The 15845-nt window shown below is 52.1% G+C and overlaps 1 protein-coding gene across 1 annotated transcript in view; it reads left to right on the top strand.

Moving 5' to 3' along the window:
- The window catches only part of HMCN2 (hemicentin 2), a 178485-nt gene that overhangs the window by 21428 nt on the left and 141212 nt on the right, over positions 1-15845 (top strand). The window contains exons 2-6 of the mRNA XM_070378841.1: positions 2053-2123; positions 3742-3900; positions 4730-4852; positions 14027-14198; positions 14846-14952. Of these exons, the coding sequence (XP_070234942.1) occupies positions 2053-2123; positions 3742-3900; positions 4730-4852; positions 14027-14198; positions 14846-14952 (632 nt within the window). The remainder of the gene's footprint in view (positions 1-2052; positions 2124-3741; positions 3901-4729; positions 4853-14026; positions 14199-14845; positions 14953-15845) is intronic.

Genomic DNA, 15845 nt, shown 5'->3' with positions numbered 1-15845 from the left:
GCAAACCCCCCACTATGCACATGTCCACATGCTGAGTTGGAATTCTGTCTCTGTTCTCTGTGCACTGGTCGCCTTGTCTCATGTTAGCTGTGGCTCTCAGCAACTTCTCTTTAATAAAAGACTTTATTAGGGAAAATTTCAAGTATATACAAAGTAAGCAGAATAGTGTAATGAATCCCTGTATCTCGTGTGGCTCAGCGGTAAAGAACCCACCTTCAGTGCAGGAGACACAGGAGATGTGGGCTCGATCCCTGGGTTGGGAAGATCCCCTGGAAAAGAAAATGGCAACCCACTCTAGTATTCTTGCCTGGAAAATTCCATGGACTGAGGAGCCTGGAGGGCTACAGTCCGTGGGGCCACGAAGAGTCTGCCACGATGAAGCACACACACATGGATATATCCCCATCCCCCAGCATCACCAAATACCCTGAAAACCAGCCATTCTTGTTTCCTCTGCAGCTCCTTCCCCACTCCACTCCACCCCTCCACAACGGTCACTTTTTATGGTTCTTTTTTTTTTAATGAGGTAAAATTTACAACCATTGAAGTACTGCAAATCTTTGCTTTACACTTTTGACAACCGGGAAACCCACATTCCCATCACAATATAGAACACTTCTGCCTTCCCCGACAGTTCTTTTGATCTCCCTATCCCCTAGACAAGCCCTGATCTGGCTTATTTCAGCTTTGATTAATTCTGCCAGTTCCAGAGCTTTCTATAAATGAAACCATATAGTAGGCACTCTCCTGTGGCTGTCTTCTTTCGTGCAGTACTGTATCTGTGAGACTCATCCATCTGGTTGCCTGTATTGGTAGCTTGTTCTGTTTTCTGGCTGAGTGGTATTTGATTACATGAATGTACCGCAGTTTGTTTATTCATTCACCAGTTGATGGACAGCTGGCTTGTCTCCAGTGCTGGGCTATTGTGAATACAGCTGTTACGAATATTTGAGTCCAATTCTTTTTTTTTTTAATTTTTAATCAGAGGATAGTTGTTTTAAAATGTCGTGTTGGTTTCTGCCTGCATGACTGCTAAGTCACTTCAATTGTGTCTGACTCTTTGTAACCCTATATGATGTAGCCCACCAGGCTCCTCTGTCCATGGGATTCTCCTGGCAAGAATACTGGAGTGGGTTGCCATTTCCTTCTCCCGGGGATCTTCCCATCCCAGGGACTGAACCCGAGTCTCCCCGTGTCTCCAGCATTGCAGGCGGATTCTTTACTGCTGAGCCACCAGGGAATCTGTCTCTGCAAATGGCACAATTTCATTTCTTTTTATGGCTGATATTCCATTATATATATGCACCACATCTTCTTTATCCATTCCTCTGTTGATGGACGTTTAGCTTGCTTCCATGTCCTGGCTTCTGTAAATAGTGTTGCAATAAACACTGGGGTGCATGTATCTTTTGGAATTCTATTTTTTTCCAAGGGTTTGCCCAGGAGTGGGATTGCTGGGTCATGTGTTAGTGCTACTTTCAGTTTTTTAGAAACACCCAGACTGTTCTCCATAGTGGCTGTATCACTTTACATTCCCATCAACAGTGTAGGAGCGTTCCCTTTCCTCCACGCCCCCTCCACCACTGGTTGTCTTTTTTTTGTTGTTGTAGATTTTGTTTGTAGATTTGTAGATTTTTTGTTGATGGCCAACCTGACCAATGTGAGGTGGTACCTCACTGTCATTTTGGTTTGCATTTCTCTAATAATTAGTGATGTTGAGCATCTTTTCCTGTTGACCCTCTTAGCCATCCCTACGTCTTCTTTAGAGAGATGTCTGTCTAGGTCTTCTGCCTACTTTTTGATTGGGTTGTTTGCTTTTTTGATGTTAAGCTGCAAGAACTATGTGTGTGTTTCAGAGATGAAGCCCTTGTCAATTGCTTCATTTGCGAATATTTTCTTCCAGATCTGATCCTGGCAGCTGCTCCCTCATCCCTCCCCACTCTGTGGGGATCTCTGAGGTCCAGGCCTCGGTTCCTCTCAGTTCCTGCCCAGTCCACGGAGGTTGTGCATCTGGGGGTCAAGCCCATCTGGTCCTCTCTGTCTTCCCTACAGATATTGGCCCAGTGACCCTCACATCGGACCCAGCGGTGTTTCAGAGGGAACTGAGAGAACTCTACGTGCAGGTGGGCTGCCCCGCCCCTGGCTGCTGGCCCCCTGTGCCCTTCATCCCAGTCCATGCCAGAGGCCCAGGTTATTGCCACACCTCGGGGCCAAGATGGTGCTTCCTATAATGACCTGCCACCCAACTCTGCCTGGGGCTCCCCCTCAGCTTGGAGGTCCTGGAGATTCCGTACTGCCTGGGGTTTCTTCCTGTATTCAGTGAACCAAGTACCTACAGGAGTCCCTGTGCCTGGCACATAGTAGGTCTTATTGTTGACTGCGTGGATGCAGGGGTGGAGGGAGGAGGTATGTGACAGCTAAGGGAAGATGTTTGCATGCTAAGTCACTCAGTTGTGTCCTACTCTTTGTGACCCCATGGACTGTAGCCCACCAGGCTCCCCTGTCCATGGGATTCTCCAGGCAAGAATACTGGAGTGGGTTGCCATGCCCTCCTCCAGGGCATCTTCCAGACCCAGGGATCGAACCTGTGTCTCTTATGTCTCCTGCATTGGCAGGTGAGTTCTTTACCACTAGCACTGCCTGGGAAGCCCCAGGAAAGGTGCAAGAGAGGTCAATTCAGATCCCCCCAAACCCAGCCCAAGACGGGGTCAGACATCCCATGCCACCTGGGTTTTTTGGCCACACTGAACACCCTGGTTCAGCCTCTCTCAACCCTGCCAGCTTCCTGAACGCAGGGTGTTCTCTGATGTGTCTAGCTCACTGCCAAGTCCCCCAGGGCCCAGCACACAGAATGAATGAGTGAACCAAGGGGAGAAGCATTTACTGAGGTCACCCTGTGCACATCCTGATTCTGGTGCTGGGTGTGCAAACCCGGGGAGGCAGAAAGCCCCTGGCTGGTGAGCGGGGAGGGAGGGCCGTGTGCTTTTTTGAGATTGACTCCAAGGTGTGTTTGCTTTTCCAAGTGATATCACTTCTCGGCTCAGTGATAAAGAACCCATCAATTAAGAGACTTGGGTTCAATCCCTGGGTCTGATCCCTGGGTCAGGAAGATCCCTTGGAGAAGGAAATGGCAATCCAATCCAGTATTCTTGCCTGGGAAATCCCATGGACAGAGAAGCCTGGCGGGTTACAGTCCATGGAGTTGCAAAGAGTTGGACATGACTGAGTGACTGAGCATGCAGGCATGCACCAGGGCAGGTTAAAGAGAAGGCTTGACAAGGCGGCTTTGAATGTTCTCCTCTGCCCACCCCTCCCCTCTCCTTCCCTGGAGACCCCTCTACCCCTCTGGCCTCCAAACCTTGGCTCACTCATGCCTTCTTTGGCGTACCTGTTAGATGCTTCCGTGGCTCCATCCTTCTCCCCCAACTTGTAGCACTCATCACCATGGTAATTAAATAACTGTGTCATGTTTATTAATGTAAAGTCTGCCTCCCAGCCAGACTCCATGGGAGGGAGGGACCATGTCCCTTGGGCATGAGTGAGTGAATGAAGGAATGAATGAGTGAATGAATGAAAGATAGATGGCGCAGGTGTGTCTCAGGGAAGCGAGTGGCTCGGGCCAGGCCTGACCCCTGGACAGGCAGGACAGAAGCCACTGAAGGGGATGCCCCCTCCCACCTCCCAGGGTGGGCCCCACGTGGAGGAGGTGGGCAGCAGCTGCTGACCTGCCCTGTCCTGCAGGGAGGCGGGGACTGCCCAGAGATGAGCTTGGGGGCCATCAAGGCTGCCGTGGAGGTGGCCAACCCCGGCTCCTTCATCTACGTCTTCTCGGACGCCCGCGCCAAGGACTACCACAAGAAGGACGAGGTGCTGAGGCTCCTGCAGCTTAAACAGCCACAGGTGAGCTACCGGCAGGGGCTCGGGGCTGCTGGGGTCTCCAAGGGCAGCCCCAAGCCCCCGCCGGGAGAGCGGAACTGGGGCTTCTCCTGCACAGCTTGGGTTCCAGTGCCCGCCAGCTGCGCCGGCCAGCCCACTGGTGGAGCTGGGCTGCGAAGTCCAAGTGTGTTCTCAGGCTCTGGCCTCGCCCTCCAGGCCCACGCCTCCCTGGGGGGGCCCGCTTTTGATACAGACCACACCACTCCTCCGCTCTCTTCACGCCCCGTCGGAGGCTGGGCAATCCATCTTCCTCCTGGCGTCTCCTCTGCTCCCCGTCATGTCATTCTTCACCCATTGTCTCAGGGTCTGGAAGATGCGTTGGGGCTTTGGCTCCTGGCTGTCACAGCGAGTGGTGGGGGAGGCGGTGTGAGGGAGTGGGGGTTGCAGGGAGGAATCCCTGGGGAAGACCTCAAGAGCTGGGACTCCTCTATGGACGGGAGAACTCCTCTGTCTTCTCATCTAGAAGAAATGTGGGTTCTCCACGGTTCTTCTAGCTCTGCGGCGTCCGGGGGCCACTTGGAGCAGAGTCAATTTCACTCCTTCCTTTGTAGATTTCATAATGGCTTCTACTGTTTTCCTGGCCCTGTGACAGACACGTGACCTGCATCGGTCCTGACCCCCACGGGGCGGGAACTCTCATCATTCCCATTTCACAGGTGTATCACCCGAGCCCAGAGAGATGACAGGGCTTCCTCCGGGTCACTCCCTCCTGGTCTGGCCTCCCCCTCCCCACTCCATTCATACCTGAAGGGGCTGAGGACGCCGTGAGCCAGGCTGCCCGTCTGTCTTCTAGGTGGTCTTTGTGCTGACAGGGGACTGTGGTGACCGCACCCACCCTGGCTACCTGGCCTACGAGGAGATCGCCGCCACCAGCTCCGGGCAGGTGTTCCACCTGGACAAGCAGCAGGTGACCGAGGTGAGTCTGCCCTGACATGCTGCATCCCTGGGTGGCTCTGCCCATCGGCTGGCTTCTAGGACCAGTGCTGAGTGCTCGCCTCACAGCAGGAGGCCTGGTGCTCAGGGCTTTTTGACACCTTCTTGTAGAACCCTCTCAATCACCCCCAAAGTAGGTGCTGCAGGTTCCTTAGTTTTGCCAGTAAAAAAGCCTGGGGCCTGAAGGAATAGCCTGGGTTTTAAACTCGGGATCCCCAGCAAGTCCAGGCTGGCAGGATGGATCTAGCAAAGCTCGGCAGAGTAGGGATGTTAAGGGGAGCTTCTCCCCAGAGTCGAGGAGCCCAGGGGTAGCTGGAGGATCACCAGGGCCGTCAGATTCAGGCAGTGTTGCTGGGACAGCAAGCCATGCTTGGGGACTTGGCAGGGAGGGGCTTGCTTGACGCTGCGGCCCGACATGCAGGGCCGCCGATGGCCCAGCTGACCAGGTGTTTGTGTTCTGGTCTCGGTCTTGGAGCAGGTGCCCCTCCTCCCTTCCAGGCTCCATCGGTTGCTCATATCTCTCCCATCTCTCCCGCTGCCCCGCACGTCCATTCCTCCCTAGGAGCTAGAGGCATCCTTCCAGTGGCATGCTGGTAAATGTTTCATGACCATCTCTCTCTGGAAGGAACAAGAATGCTCATTTCTCTGGGGTAAATGCTCCTACTTGGGCTGGTTTCAAGCTGCTGTCCTAAAGCCATAGAGTATGGGAAGTGATGCTTGCAATCTGCCATCTTGAGCCTGTGTGAGCCAGCTCCTACATCCCACCAGATCCTCTAAGACAAATCAGACCAATAGGTCCCTCCCCGGTATCCCCCAGGGAGGGTCCCGACGCTGGTCTGAGTTCTGCCTCTCCCAGCCCACCGCCTTCATTCTCCCCCTTGCCTGCTGCTGCCTCTCTGCTCTTTCAACGCCCTGTGTCTTTTCTACCTCAGGGCCTTCGCTCGTGCAGCTTGTTTTTCCAGCTCCTCCTCCCCAGGCTCCTCATCTTTCCAGTCTGAGCGGAATCACGCCTTCCTCGATTTTTGTCAAGATTAATTCTCCTTTCATACCCCCTTAAAGCTCCCTGGGGGGCTTTATAGAATCATAATTTTACAACTGTGGGATTATTTAATGCCGTTAGGCTGTGAGATCCCCGACGGCAGGGCCCTTAAGGTCCCATTTACGACTGTGTCCCCAGCACCTGGCGCAGCCTCCAGCATGGAGCAGGTGCTTGGTCAGTGGATGGACACAGACACCTGGTGAGTCGATGACGTGGGGTCCCTCGGGCTGGAGGAAGAGGAGAATGGGAGGAACAGCGTCTCTGAGGCTGCCGCGGCGTGGCTTCCAGCCAGTGCGTGTGTCGTGTATTTACGTCTCCAGGGCCATGTTTAGGTTAGCGCCTTCGCTCCCTGTTGACAGATGGCGTTTATGGTTCTTTGCGACACGCCAGGATTTATTTCTTTTGGCATGTCAGTCTGCTCTGGCACCAAGCCGCCCAAGTGAAGGTGGGAAGCGTTTCAGAGTGGAGTGATGGCTTGGTCCTTGTTTTGGGGGTGCATCTTATCTGGGCAGTTGCTCGGGAACTGGGTTCCTGCCAGTGGCAAGTCAGACTCCAGGCAGCAGATGAGTTGGTGGAGGACGGCTTGCTCAGGTGTGGGGCTGAACTCTCCAAGTCTCTCACTCAGGGCATGGAACCTGGGGCGAGCCCCTGGCTCCTGGCCTTGGTGCCAGCCTTCTGCTGTGGGAGCCTGGCTGGGCAGCACATGTCTGATGTACTGGGATCTCCAATGGCCAGGACTGGTTGCCCCTGGGTAGGGGCCTGGGTCCCTCCCCTCCCTGGAAAGAGCGCCATCATTTGTCAGCTTCTTGCCTTGTACCTGGCCCCTTCCAGATGTCCCCAGACATTTGGCAATGGTCACCACCAACCTCCACCCGCAGGAGAGAGGGAACGGTACCTTTGCTTGGCTAGAAGCTGCCACAGTGCCCACACCCTGCCTGTTTGTCCTTTGACCTTTTCAGAGCATGTCCAGTGTGCCAGGAGTGGCACATTTTGCACTCACTCGTCTCTTTGTTTATTGAGCACCCACTTCATGCCAGGGCAGCTTTAGGTGTGGGGCGCCGAGAGATCATCCATCAAGCTTAGATCTCACGCTTTCAGGCATTTAACTTCCTCTGCCTTTGAGATTCTGGAGTGACGAGAGGAAGGTGAAGATCCTTTCCCCCCTGGCAGGCGTCTTTTGGAGCTTTGGCCATCCTTCGATGGCCAGTGGGGGTGGGCATTAACCAGGGGGAAGGTGAACTGATCCCTCAGACAGTGGGAGGGGGGGAAGGTGGAATTAACAGGTGAGGAGACACAGGTCCTGAAGGTGACCCTGTCCTGGATCCTTCCCCGGGTCACATCTGGCTTCAGACCCCACCCTAGCTCTGCCACTTGTCTGCTGCGTGACCTTGAGCATGGCACTTAACCTCTCTGGGCCTCCGTTTCCTCATGTTCACAGTTGGGTCATGAGGGCCCTTGCCTGGAGAGATGGTGGCAAGGGTGGGAGGAAGACCCACACTTGGGAGGGAGCCCTGAGTGAGAGCTAGTGATGGCCACGGGATCTCCAGCCCCGTGCTTCGATAGTGAGTGCAGAATACACACTCCCAGGGGTCCAGGGAGCCCCTCTCAAGATTAAGAGCTCTCTTGAGATAAGATTCTCAGGAAAGTAGAGCCTGGGGACAATGCCCCGTGATGTCCAGTTGGCAGAGGCCCTCAATTTTCTGATCCTTGGCTCTTGAGGTCCATTCAGTGACCCCCCCCGTTGGCCCCTGCCTCACTGCCCCAGCTTCCTCAGCCTCTCTGGCTGTCAGATGTCCAGGGGGAGCCTTGGTTGGGGGGGGGTGGTGGTGATTTATCTGCCGTAAAGGGCTGAGCAGCAACCATCTGGCTGGGGTAGCAGCGCCAGATTCTCTCATTCCTTCCCCATCAGCGACAGAGAGACAAGCCCCAGCACATTGCTGGCTCCCAGGCCCCCTGGTCCTGCTGACATCTGGAAGTCATTACCTTTGCAAATAAACATTAAGCCTGCTTGATGAAGCCTCTCTGCTCAGGAGTGTCCCTAGATTCCTCTCTGAGCCCCGGAGCCACTGCCAGGTCCAGCAGGCTTTGCCCCCAGGCCTGGGCCTGCGGGGGCCTGGCCTTGCTGTGGGCCAGAGGGTCTGCACCCCCAGCTCCGGAGCGGCGATGTGTTACAGGGCAGCCCTTGTGGGTGGGCCGCCTCCTGATGGGGTCGCTGGCCTTCTGGCCCACCTCAGCCCTCTCTCCATTGCGTGGTTCAGTAGCCTGAACTCTTGGGCATCTTCTCTCCATCAAAACATCCTAGAAAGAGCTTGTCATGACAGTTGCAACACAGTAGCGAGTGTGGGACGCGTCTGGGTAATTGCCAAATGGTGCTGCCACCACCTCCTGCCAGCTTTGCTCCGTCATGATTTCCTCCTGACCCCTGACAAGGCCCGGCCCCAGGGGAAGGGGACAGCGGGCACAGAGCTGTTGCTTTGCTGTGGGGGAGCTGCCTCACTTGGCCAGCTTCTGTCCGCCTTTCTAGCCTTGGCTGCTATGTCCCGTCCACCCCCGCATGGACGAATAACCTTGTCCTCATTTCTTAACCCAAACAGGTGGGATCTTTTTAAGAGAAACATTATTTAGAAAGTCAGGCAAAAACAGAAGAATGAAGTAGCTCCAAATATAAAAACAGAAAAGTTTCAGAACACAGGATTCTTGTCCCGTGATGACTGAAATCTAGCTGTAAAATCCAGGCACATGTGTTTCAGCTCGGTCTCATCAAAATGTAGTCATTTTCCAAATCTCGAGCAATTCTTCCAATTCCCTTCTGTTCCCTTTCTCTTCCATGGAAGAGCATGTGGTAGGCAGAGCTGAAGGACTGTGATTTAGGGCAAGGATGACCAATATGTAGCATGCCAGACACCACTTTCTAATTCCATATCCATGGCAAACATTGCTAATCAATTACAGGCCTTTTTCTAATTGAATCTGAATGTGGCTTCTCATTTCTCCAAATGGCATTCCAAGAAGTCACTTCCAGTTGATTAGAGCTGACAAGCGACAGGATAGCACTATGGTTGCTCAGGTATAGTTTAAAGTCATACTTGTAAAGATATACTCGTTCCTTTTAGACGATTTTTACTTAAAATTTTTTTATGAGAAGTGTCAAAGATATTGAAAAGTAAAAAAAAAAAAAAAAAAAGGTACTATCTAGATTTAGCAATTCACATTTTTGCTCCAGCTGCTACGTCTCTCTCTTTCTATACTTTTTGTTGAATCATGACGCCTTATCCATAAATAATTCAGTGTGGAATTAAAAAAATAGACTCCAGCATAACCCATAGTATCACCTAATATAACGAACAGTACTTTGCAAGTATCGTCTGATGCCAAGTCCATATTCAAATTTCTCTATTTGTCCTCAAGCTGTTAAATCAGGTTTTAATCAAGGGCTGTGCGTTTTATGAGGTTGTTATGTCTGTTAAGTTTCCTTAAATCTGGAGGGGATCCATCCTTTTTTCATGCCACTGACTTGTTGGACAGGCGTTGATGACACAATGTCCTGTGTTCTGGATTCGTCTGATTGTTTCCTTATGGTGTCACTAAGTTGTTCGTTTCTCCTCCACTTGTTCCTTTACTCTCTCTAAACTGGAAGTGAAAGTGTTAGTCACTCAGTCATATCCGACTCTCTGCGACCCCATGAACTGTAGCCCATCAGGCTCCTCTGTCCATGGAATTCTCCAGGCAAGAATACTGGAGTGGTTTGCCATTCTCTCCTCCAGATCTTCCTAACCCAGGAATTGAACCCGGGTCTCCTGCACTCCAGACAGATTCTTTACCGTCCGAGCCTGGAAGTTAGCTTTAAATGACTAATCAGATGGAGGCTGACCTTTGTGGCAGGAGTATGTCTTCCTTGGTGCTCTGTGTGTGTTTTCTATTACATCACACCAGGAGGAAAATGATGTCTGATTGTCCCCATTACTGATGACCAGTTTGGTTGGTTAAAGTGGTGACAGCCAGCTCTCTGCATTGCAAGCCTTTGTTTTTTCCTTTCTGACCCAAGGGGTCAGTGGGGTCACTCTAGGGCTCTAATTCCCCAGGAGCTTTTCATCTCATGGTTTTAGCATTCACTGAAGATGCTTGCCTGAAACAATTATTTAATTAGGAGGTTGCAAAATGATGATTTCCTAATTGCATCATTCCTTCCACATTTGTTAATGGGCGTTCTCCCATGAAGAAGAGCTTTTGCTTCTCCAAAGGGGTGATTTGGTTTCTCTGAAGTCATGGTTCCTACTAAAAAAATAGGGATCACACTTCTTTCTCTTTAATTAAGAATTTGCTTTTATTGGTGGCAAATGAGGTTTTATTGTTTTGAATTTTGATTTTATTTTTTGAGTATTTTTGTGGCATCTAGATTACATGGTGCTTCCCCAGTGGCTCAGATGGTAAAGAATAAGCCTGCAACGCAGGAGACCCGGGCTTGGTACTGGGTTGGGAAGATCCCCTGGAAAAGGGAATGGCTATCCACACCAGTATTCTTGCCTGGAAAATTCCATGGACAGAGGAGCCTGGCAGGCTATAGTCCACAGGGTGACAAAGGGTCAGACAGGACTGAGTGACTAACCTTTGATTGTATAATTCAGTGTGGTTTAATTGATTATGTTGTTATTCTTTTGGAGGCTCAAAGTCTCCCAAATTCCTATATCCTTCTGATATGTCTCCATTAGTCTTATTTTTTTGCCTTGCCACATAGCTTGCAGGATCTTAGATCCCCGACCAGGGATTGAACCTGTGTTCTCGGCTGTGAAAACTCAGAGCCCTAACCACTGGACCGCCAGGGAATTCTCTGTCCCCATTAGTCTTTGAGACCTTCTTTGCTTTATGAAATTACCAGTAGTCCTAGGCTTTCTTTGTATATTGCCTGCCCCAGACCAGAAATCAGCCATTTCTCCAAGGAACTCTGGTGGAAAACAGTAGTTAGAAACCACTGGGTTCTGAATTCACTTGGAATAAATTTATATTTAAAGAAAATCCGTGCAGCTGTCTCTTGGCCGTAAGAGAAAAATCTTGGTTGAGATTTCCTTCCTTGCTTTATCCTACAAGAGACATAAAATGGTTTCACAACCACAATATGGCTAGTTCTGATTGTTATTGTTGTTGTCCAGTTGCTAAGTCATACCTGACTCTTTGTGACCCCAATGGACTGCAGCACGCCAGGCTTCCTTCCCTGTCCTTCACTGTCTCCTGGAGTTTGCTCAAATTTATGTCTATTGAGTTGGTGATGCCATCCAACCATCTTATCCTCTGTCACCCCCTTCTCATCCTGCCCTCAGTCTTTCCCAGCATCAGGGCCTTTTCCAGTGAGTTGGCTCTTTGCATCAGGTGACCAAAATATTACAGCTTCAGCTTTAGAATCAGTCCTTCCAATAAATATTCATGGTTGATTTCCTTTAGGATTGACTGGTTTGATCTCCTTGTAGTCCAAGGGACTCTCAAGAGTCTTCTCCAGCACCACAATTCAAAAGCATCAGTTCTTCAGCATTCAGCTTTCTTTATGGTCCAACTCTCACATCCATACCTGACTACTGAGAAAACCATAGCTTTGACTATACGGACCTTTGTTGGCAAAGTAACATCTCTGCTTTTGAATATGCTGTCTAGGTTTGTCATAGCTTCCCTTCCAAGGAGCAAGCGTCTTTTAATTTCATGGCTGCAGTCACCATCCACAGTGATTTTGGAGCCCAAGAAAATGAAATGTCACTGCTTCCGCTTTTTCCCCTTCTATTTGCCATGAAGTAATGGGACTGGATTCCATGATCTTTGTTTTTTGAACACTGAGTTTTAAGCCAGGTTTTTCACTCTCCTCTTTCACCTTCATCAATATGCTCTTTAGTTCCTCTTCACAGGAGACATAAAACAATTTCACAATCACAATACAACTAGTTCTGCCAACTGCTGCTGCTGCTGCTGCTGCTAAGTCGCTTCAGTCGTGTCCGACTCTGTGTGACCCCATAGACGGCAGCCCACCAGGCTCCCCCATCCCTGGGATTCTCCAGGCAAGAACACTGGAGTGGGTTGCCATTTCCTTCTCCAATGCATTAAAGTGAAAAGTGAAAGTGAAGTCGCTCAGTCGTGTCCGACTCTTAGCGACCCCATGGACTGCGGCCCACCAAGCTCCTCTCTCCATGGGATTTTCCAGGCAAGAGTGCTGGAGTAGGGTGCCATTGCCTTCTCCTCTGCCAACTGCTAACTACTAAATAAAGGTTTCTTTGCACTTTCCTTTTTTGTCCTCAGGATGCCCCTCACTGAGAAAGTACAGTGAAATCCCTCGGTTTCTGATTTACTTGGAGCTAATCCTTTCCCTCATACTGGGGTTATGGTATCAATTTGTTGTACAGTCAGTTCATGTTTCATTTTGATTCTGTTTTAGGGTTGCACAAGATGCTTCTTGACATAACTTGGCTTGAAAAGAGGTGCTTCAAAACTGGAGAGGTTCCCACTTCCCTCTTTTTTGGTTTTCTTACTGGAACCTGGGTGGCTCAGCTATTGCTAAAGAGGCGGTGTGAGCTGGGGTAGGGGGCGGGTGGAGTTGAGCCTTTGTGAGGCGAGCTTGAGGACCCTGTTCAAAAGGTGAGTGCTCTGCTGCATCACACACAGAGAGCAGATGCCCTGAACCCCTTATCCTTCACAGCTCCCGAGCCTGGGACATGACAGAGGGTGTCTGCCCACATGGGGCTCCCAGGCCAAGAGAGGTGACGGGTGTGAAACTAACCAGGAGTTGGTTGCTAAGGAAGGGGCAGGAATTTCTGCAAAGAGAAGAGCGTTTTGGTGGGGGGAGCTGCCCAGTGGGGCATGGGATGGGGGTTCAGCCCAGCAAGCATGGGGGCGTCAGGAGCATCATGATCTTGGGTCAGGTTGAACGGGTGAACCAGAGAACACAGGGACTTAGAGACTGTGGTAAGTCTTGGAGAAACAAGATAATTTTGTGCTTAGTAGAGACCATCTTGGGCTTCCAGGTGGTACTAGTGGTAAAGAACCCACCTGCAGAGGCAAGAGACATAAGAGACGCAGGTCAGATCCCTGGGTCAGGAAGATCCCCTGGAGGAGGACGTGGCAACCCACTCCAGTATTCTTGCCTGGGGAATCCCACGGACAGAGGAGCCTGGAGGGATTCAGTCCACAGGGTCACAAAGAGTGCGACACAACTGAAACGACTTAGCAGGCAGGCAGAGACCATCTTAGACTGGGTCCAGGACTGTTAACCTGGGTCCATGCACGCAGGGCGATGGTCTTTGAGGGGACTTGAGAACCTCCTGAAACCATACTCTAAATGTGTGCCTAACGAGTATGATGTTCTGGAGAGTTATATGTCTCCTGATATTTCAATGGGACTTGTCCAAAACATAAGATTTTTATTGTTTTTTATTTTAATTTAATTTTTTGGGCCGTGCCACACACAGGGATTGTGGGATCTTAGTTCCCTGACCAGGGATGGAATCCCAGACCTCAGCTGTCAAACCATGGAGTCCTAACCACTGGACTGCCAGGGAATTCCCCAAACGTAAGAATAAGCAATTGTACAACCAAGGATATTAGATTTCTCAGTGTTGTGATAAGGGTCAGGAGTAGACTGTCCGCTTAAAGACATGGTCCTACTTAGAGAGCATGGTGCCTGGTAGGGGTTGTGGGCTGAGGGCCCTTGGGCAGGAATGGTGAACCACGTTGCCCTGGGGGAGATCCCGGACTTCCAGGGTGCATCAGTGTGTAGGAAGCACCAGGAGGGCTTCCTGGAGGAAGTGATGGATGTCATAGAAATTGGCCATGTGACGAAGGAGGGGCCTCATCCCAGCAGAGGGGTGCCCTCTGCTCCTTCCATCTGAGCTGAGTCCTCTGGATGCCTTCATTCAGGTGTCACAGGCCAAGAGGGAAGTGGTGTGTGAATCAGGTCCAGTGTAGGGCAGGGGGGACTGTGACGGCCTCAAGTGACCTCGAAAGCCTGCATGCTGCCTAAAACTCACCAGGGGACCAGACGCTGCCCACAGCTGGCAGCCTGCTGGGACCCACCTCCGGTGTGCCAGACGCAAGCAAGGCATCATGGGCACCTGCTGGCATCAGCCCCTCACTCCTGCCCCCCAGGTGCTGAAGTGGGTGGAGTCAGCCCTCCAGGCCTCCAAGGTGCACCTGCTGTCCACGGACCACGAGGAGGGCGGCGAGCACACGTGGAAGATCCCCTTTGACCCCAGCCTGAAGGAGGTCACCATCTCCCTGAGTGGCCCAGGGCCCGAGATCGAAGTCCGAGACCCGCTGGGTACGTGCACCCCGGGGCTGGCCTCCTCCTTGGGCCTGAGACTGAAATAAAAGTCCAGGATGGGACAGAGAGGAGGCCAGGAGATTTTGGACATAAAACTCCAGGAGCACCGAGGGTAAGGGAGATGCTGAGTGGAAGGCAGAGAGGGTGTCTACAGTGGGTGAGGATGCAGCGGGGCCATTAGCAGCCCAGCGAGAGGAATTAAAATGATGACCGTCCCTGGGGCTGCCAGATTCACGGGGCATCTTCCCCAGGTTCTCTCTTCAGTGGCCTGGAGAGTTGGTGGGGCAAGAATTAGTGGCACAGTGTAGAGATGGGAAGTGGTGGGGGGCTCTGGGAGGTGGGGTAATTTGTCAGGGTCATCCAGGCTCCATATGATTTGGACCCAGCTGCCTGGTGCCACGGTGCTCCAAGGATGTCCTGAGTACTCTGGTCCAGAGGCCAGGGGTACAGCCAGCACCTGGGGAGGGATAAAGATGGAGAGCTCAAGGAAGGAGAGGCCTGGGTACCCCCAAAGGCCTATTGTCAGTTCCTCTAGGAAGCCCGAGGCTGGGGTTGGAGGGCTGTGGGTTCCTGGGGATGGGGAGGGGGGCTCTGTCAACCCAAGAAAAGGGTCGGGGGCTGAGCAGGTCTTGGGGCTTCCACAGGGAGGATCCTGCAGAGGGATGACGGCCTCAATGTGCTCCTCAGCATCCCTGACTCTGCCAAGGTCGTGGCCTTTAAGCCTGAGCATTCCGGGCTGTGGTCCATCAAGGTAGGAGGCCTTGGCTTCCTGGGGTTGGGGAGACCAGCTTCACCAAGCTGAGACATCATCTTCCTCTTGCCTGGGCGCTCGGAAGCCTGGAGCCCTGGGAAGCTGTGGGTTGGAGCGTGGGCAGTGATGTGGGCATATCAGTAGAAGCAGGGGGGCAAGATCAGAGGAGGAGTATTGTGCTTTGTGCCAGTGAGAGAAGTGGAGTGGTTTTGGGTTAGTGAGGGAACTTCAAAGAAGGACTTGGAGAAACCACTCGGGTGTCCAGAGGTGGGCGACGGGGTTGGCTCGCGGTTCAGGACCCTGTCCTTTGAAGAGTGCACAGAAGAAGCTAGGGTGACCTTGGGCTCAGAGGCACAGGACTGGCACGGGAGCAGAGTCTGTTCTAACCTGCCGGGGACTGGGGGCCTGGGACTGGGTGCAGGGCTCCTGGCCAAGCACCCTGGGATGGGGCAGGTTGCTGTCTCTGAAGCACATGGCTTTAGCTGATCAGCAAACAGTTATGGAGCCCCTACTGGGTGCTGGGCTTCCCTGGTTGCTCAGTGGTTAGGAACCTGCCTGCCAAGCAGGAGACTTGGAAGACGCAGGTTCAGCCCCTGGGTGGGGAAGATCCCCTGGAGAAGGAAATGGCACCCCACTCCACTATTCTTGTCTGGGAAATGCTATGGACAGAGGAGCCCAGTGGGCTACAGTCCATGGGGTCGCAAAAAGTCAAACACGACTGAGCGACTAAACCAACAACAACTGGGTGCCAGGCACAGTGCTGGGCGCCTCGGGCACTGCTGTTCTTCAGGTTCGGAGCATCTTTGGGCCGAGAGCTCTCATGCCAATAGGGAAGGCAAGGCAGGGGTTGGGGGACCTGTGGGTGTTGGGGGTGGGGAGCGGGAACGACAGGG

The sequence above is a fragment of the Bos mutus genome, chromosome 11, assembly GCF_027580195.1.
Source record: "Bos mutus isolate GX-2022 chromosome 11, NWIPB_WYAK_1.1, whole genome shotgun sequence".
Lineage (NCBI taxonomy): Eukaryota > Metazoa > Chordata > Mammalia > Artiodactyla > Bovidae > Bos > Bos mutus.
The sequence above is the reverse complement of the archived record's forward strand: the minus strand, read 5'-3'. Positions and strand labels throughout refer to the sequence as shown.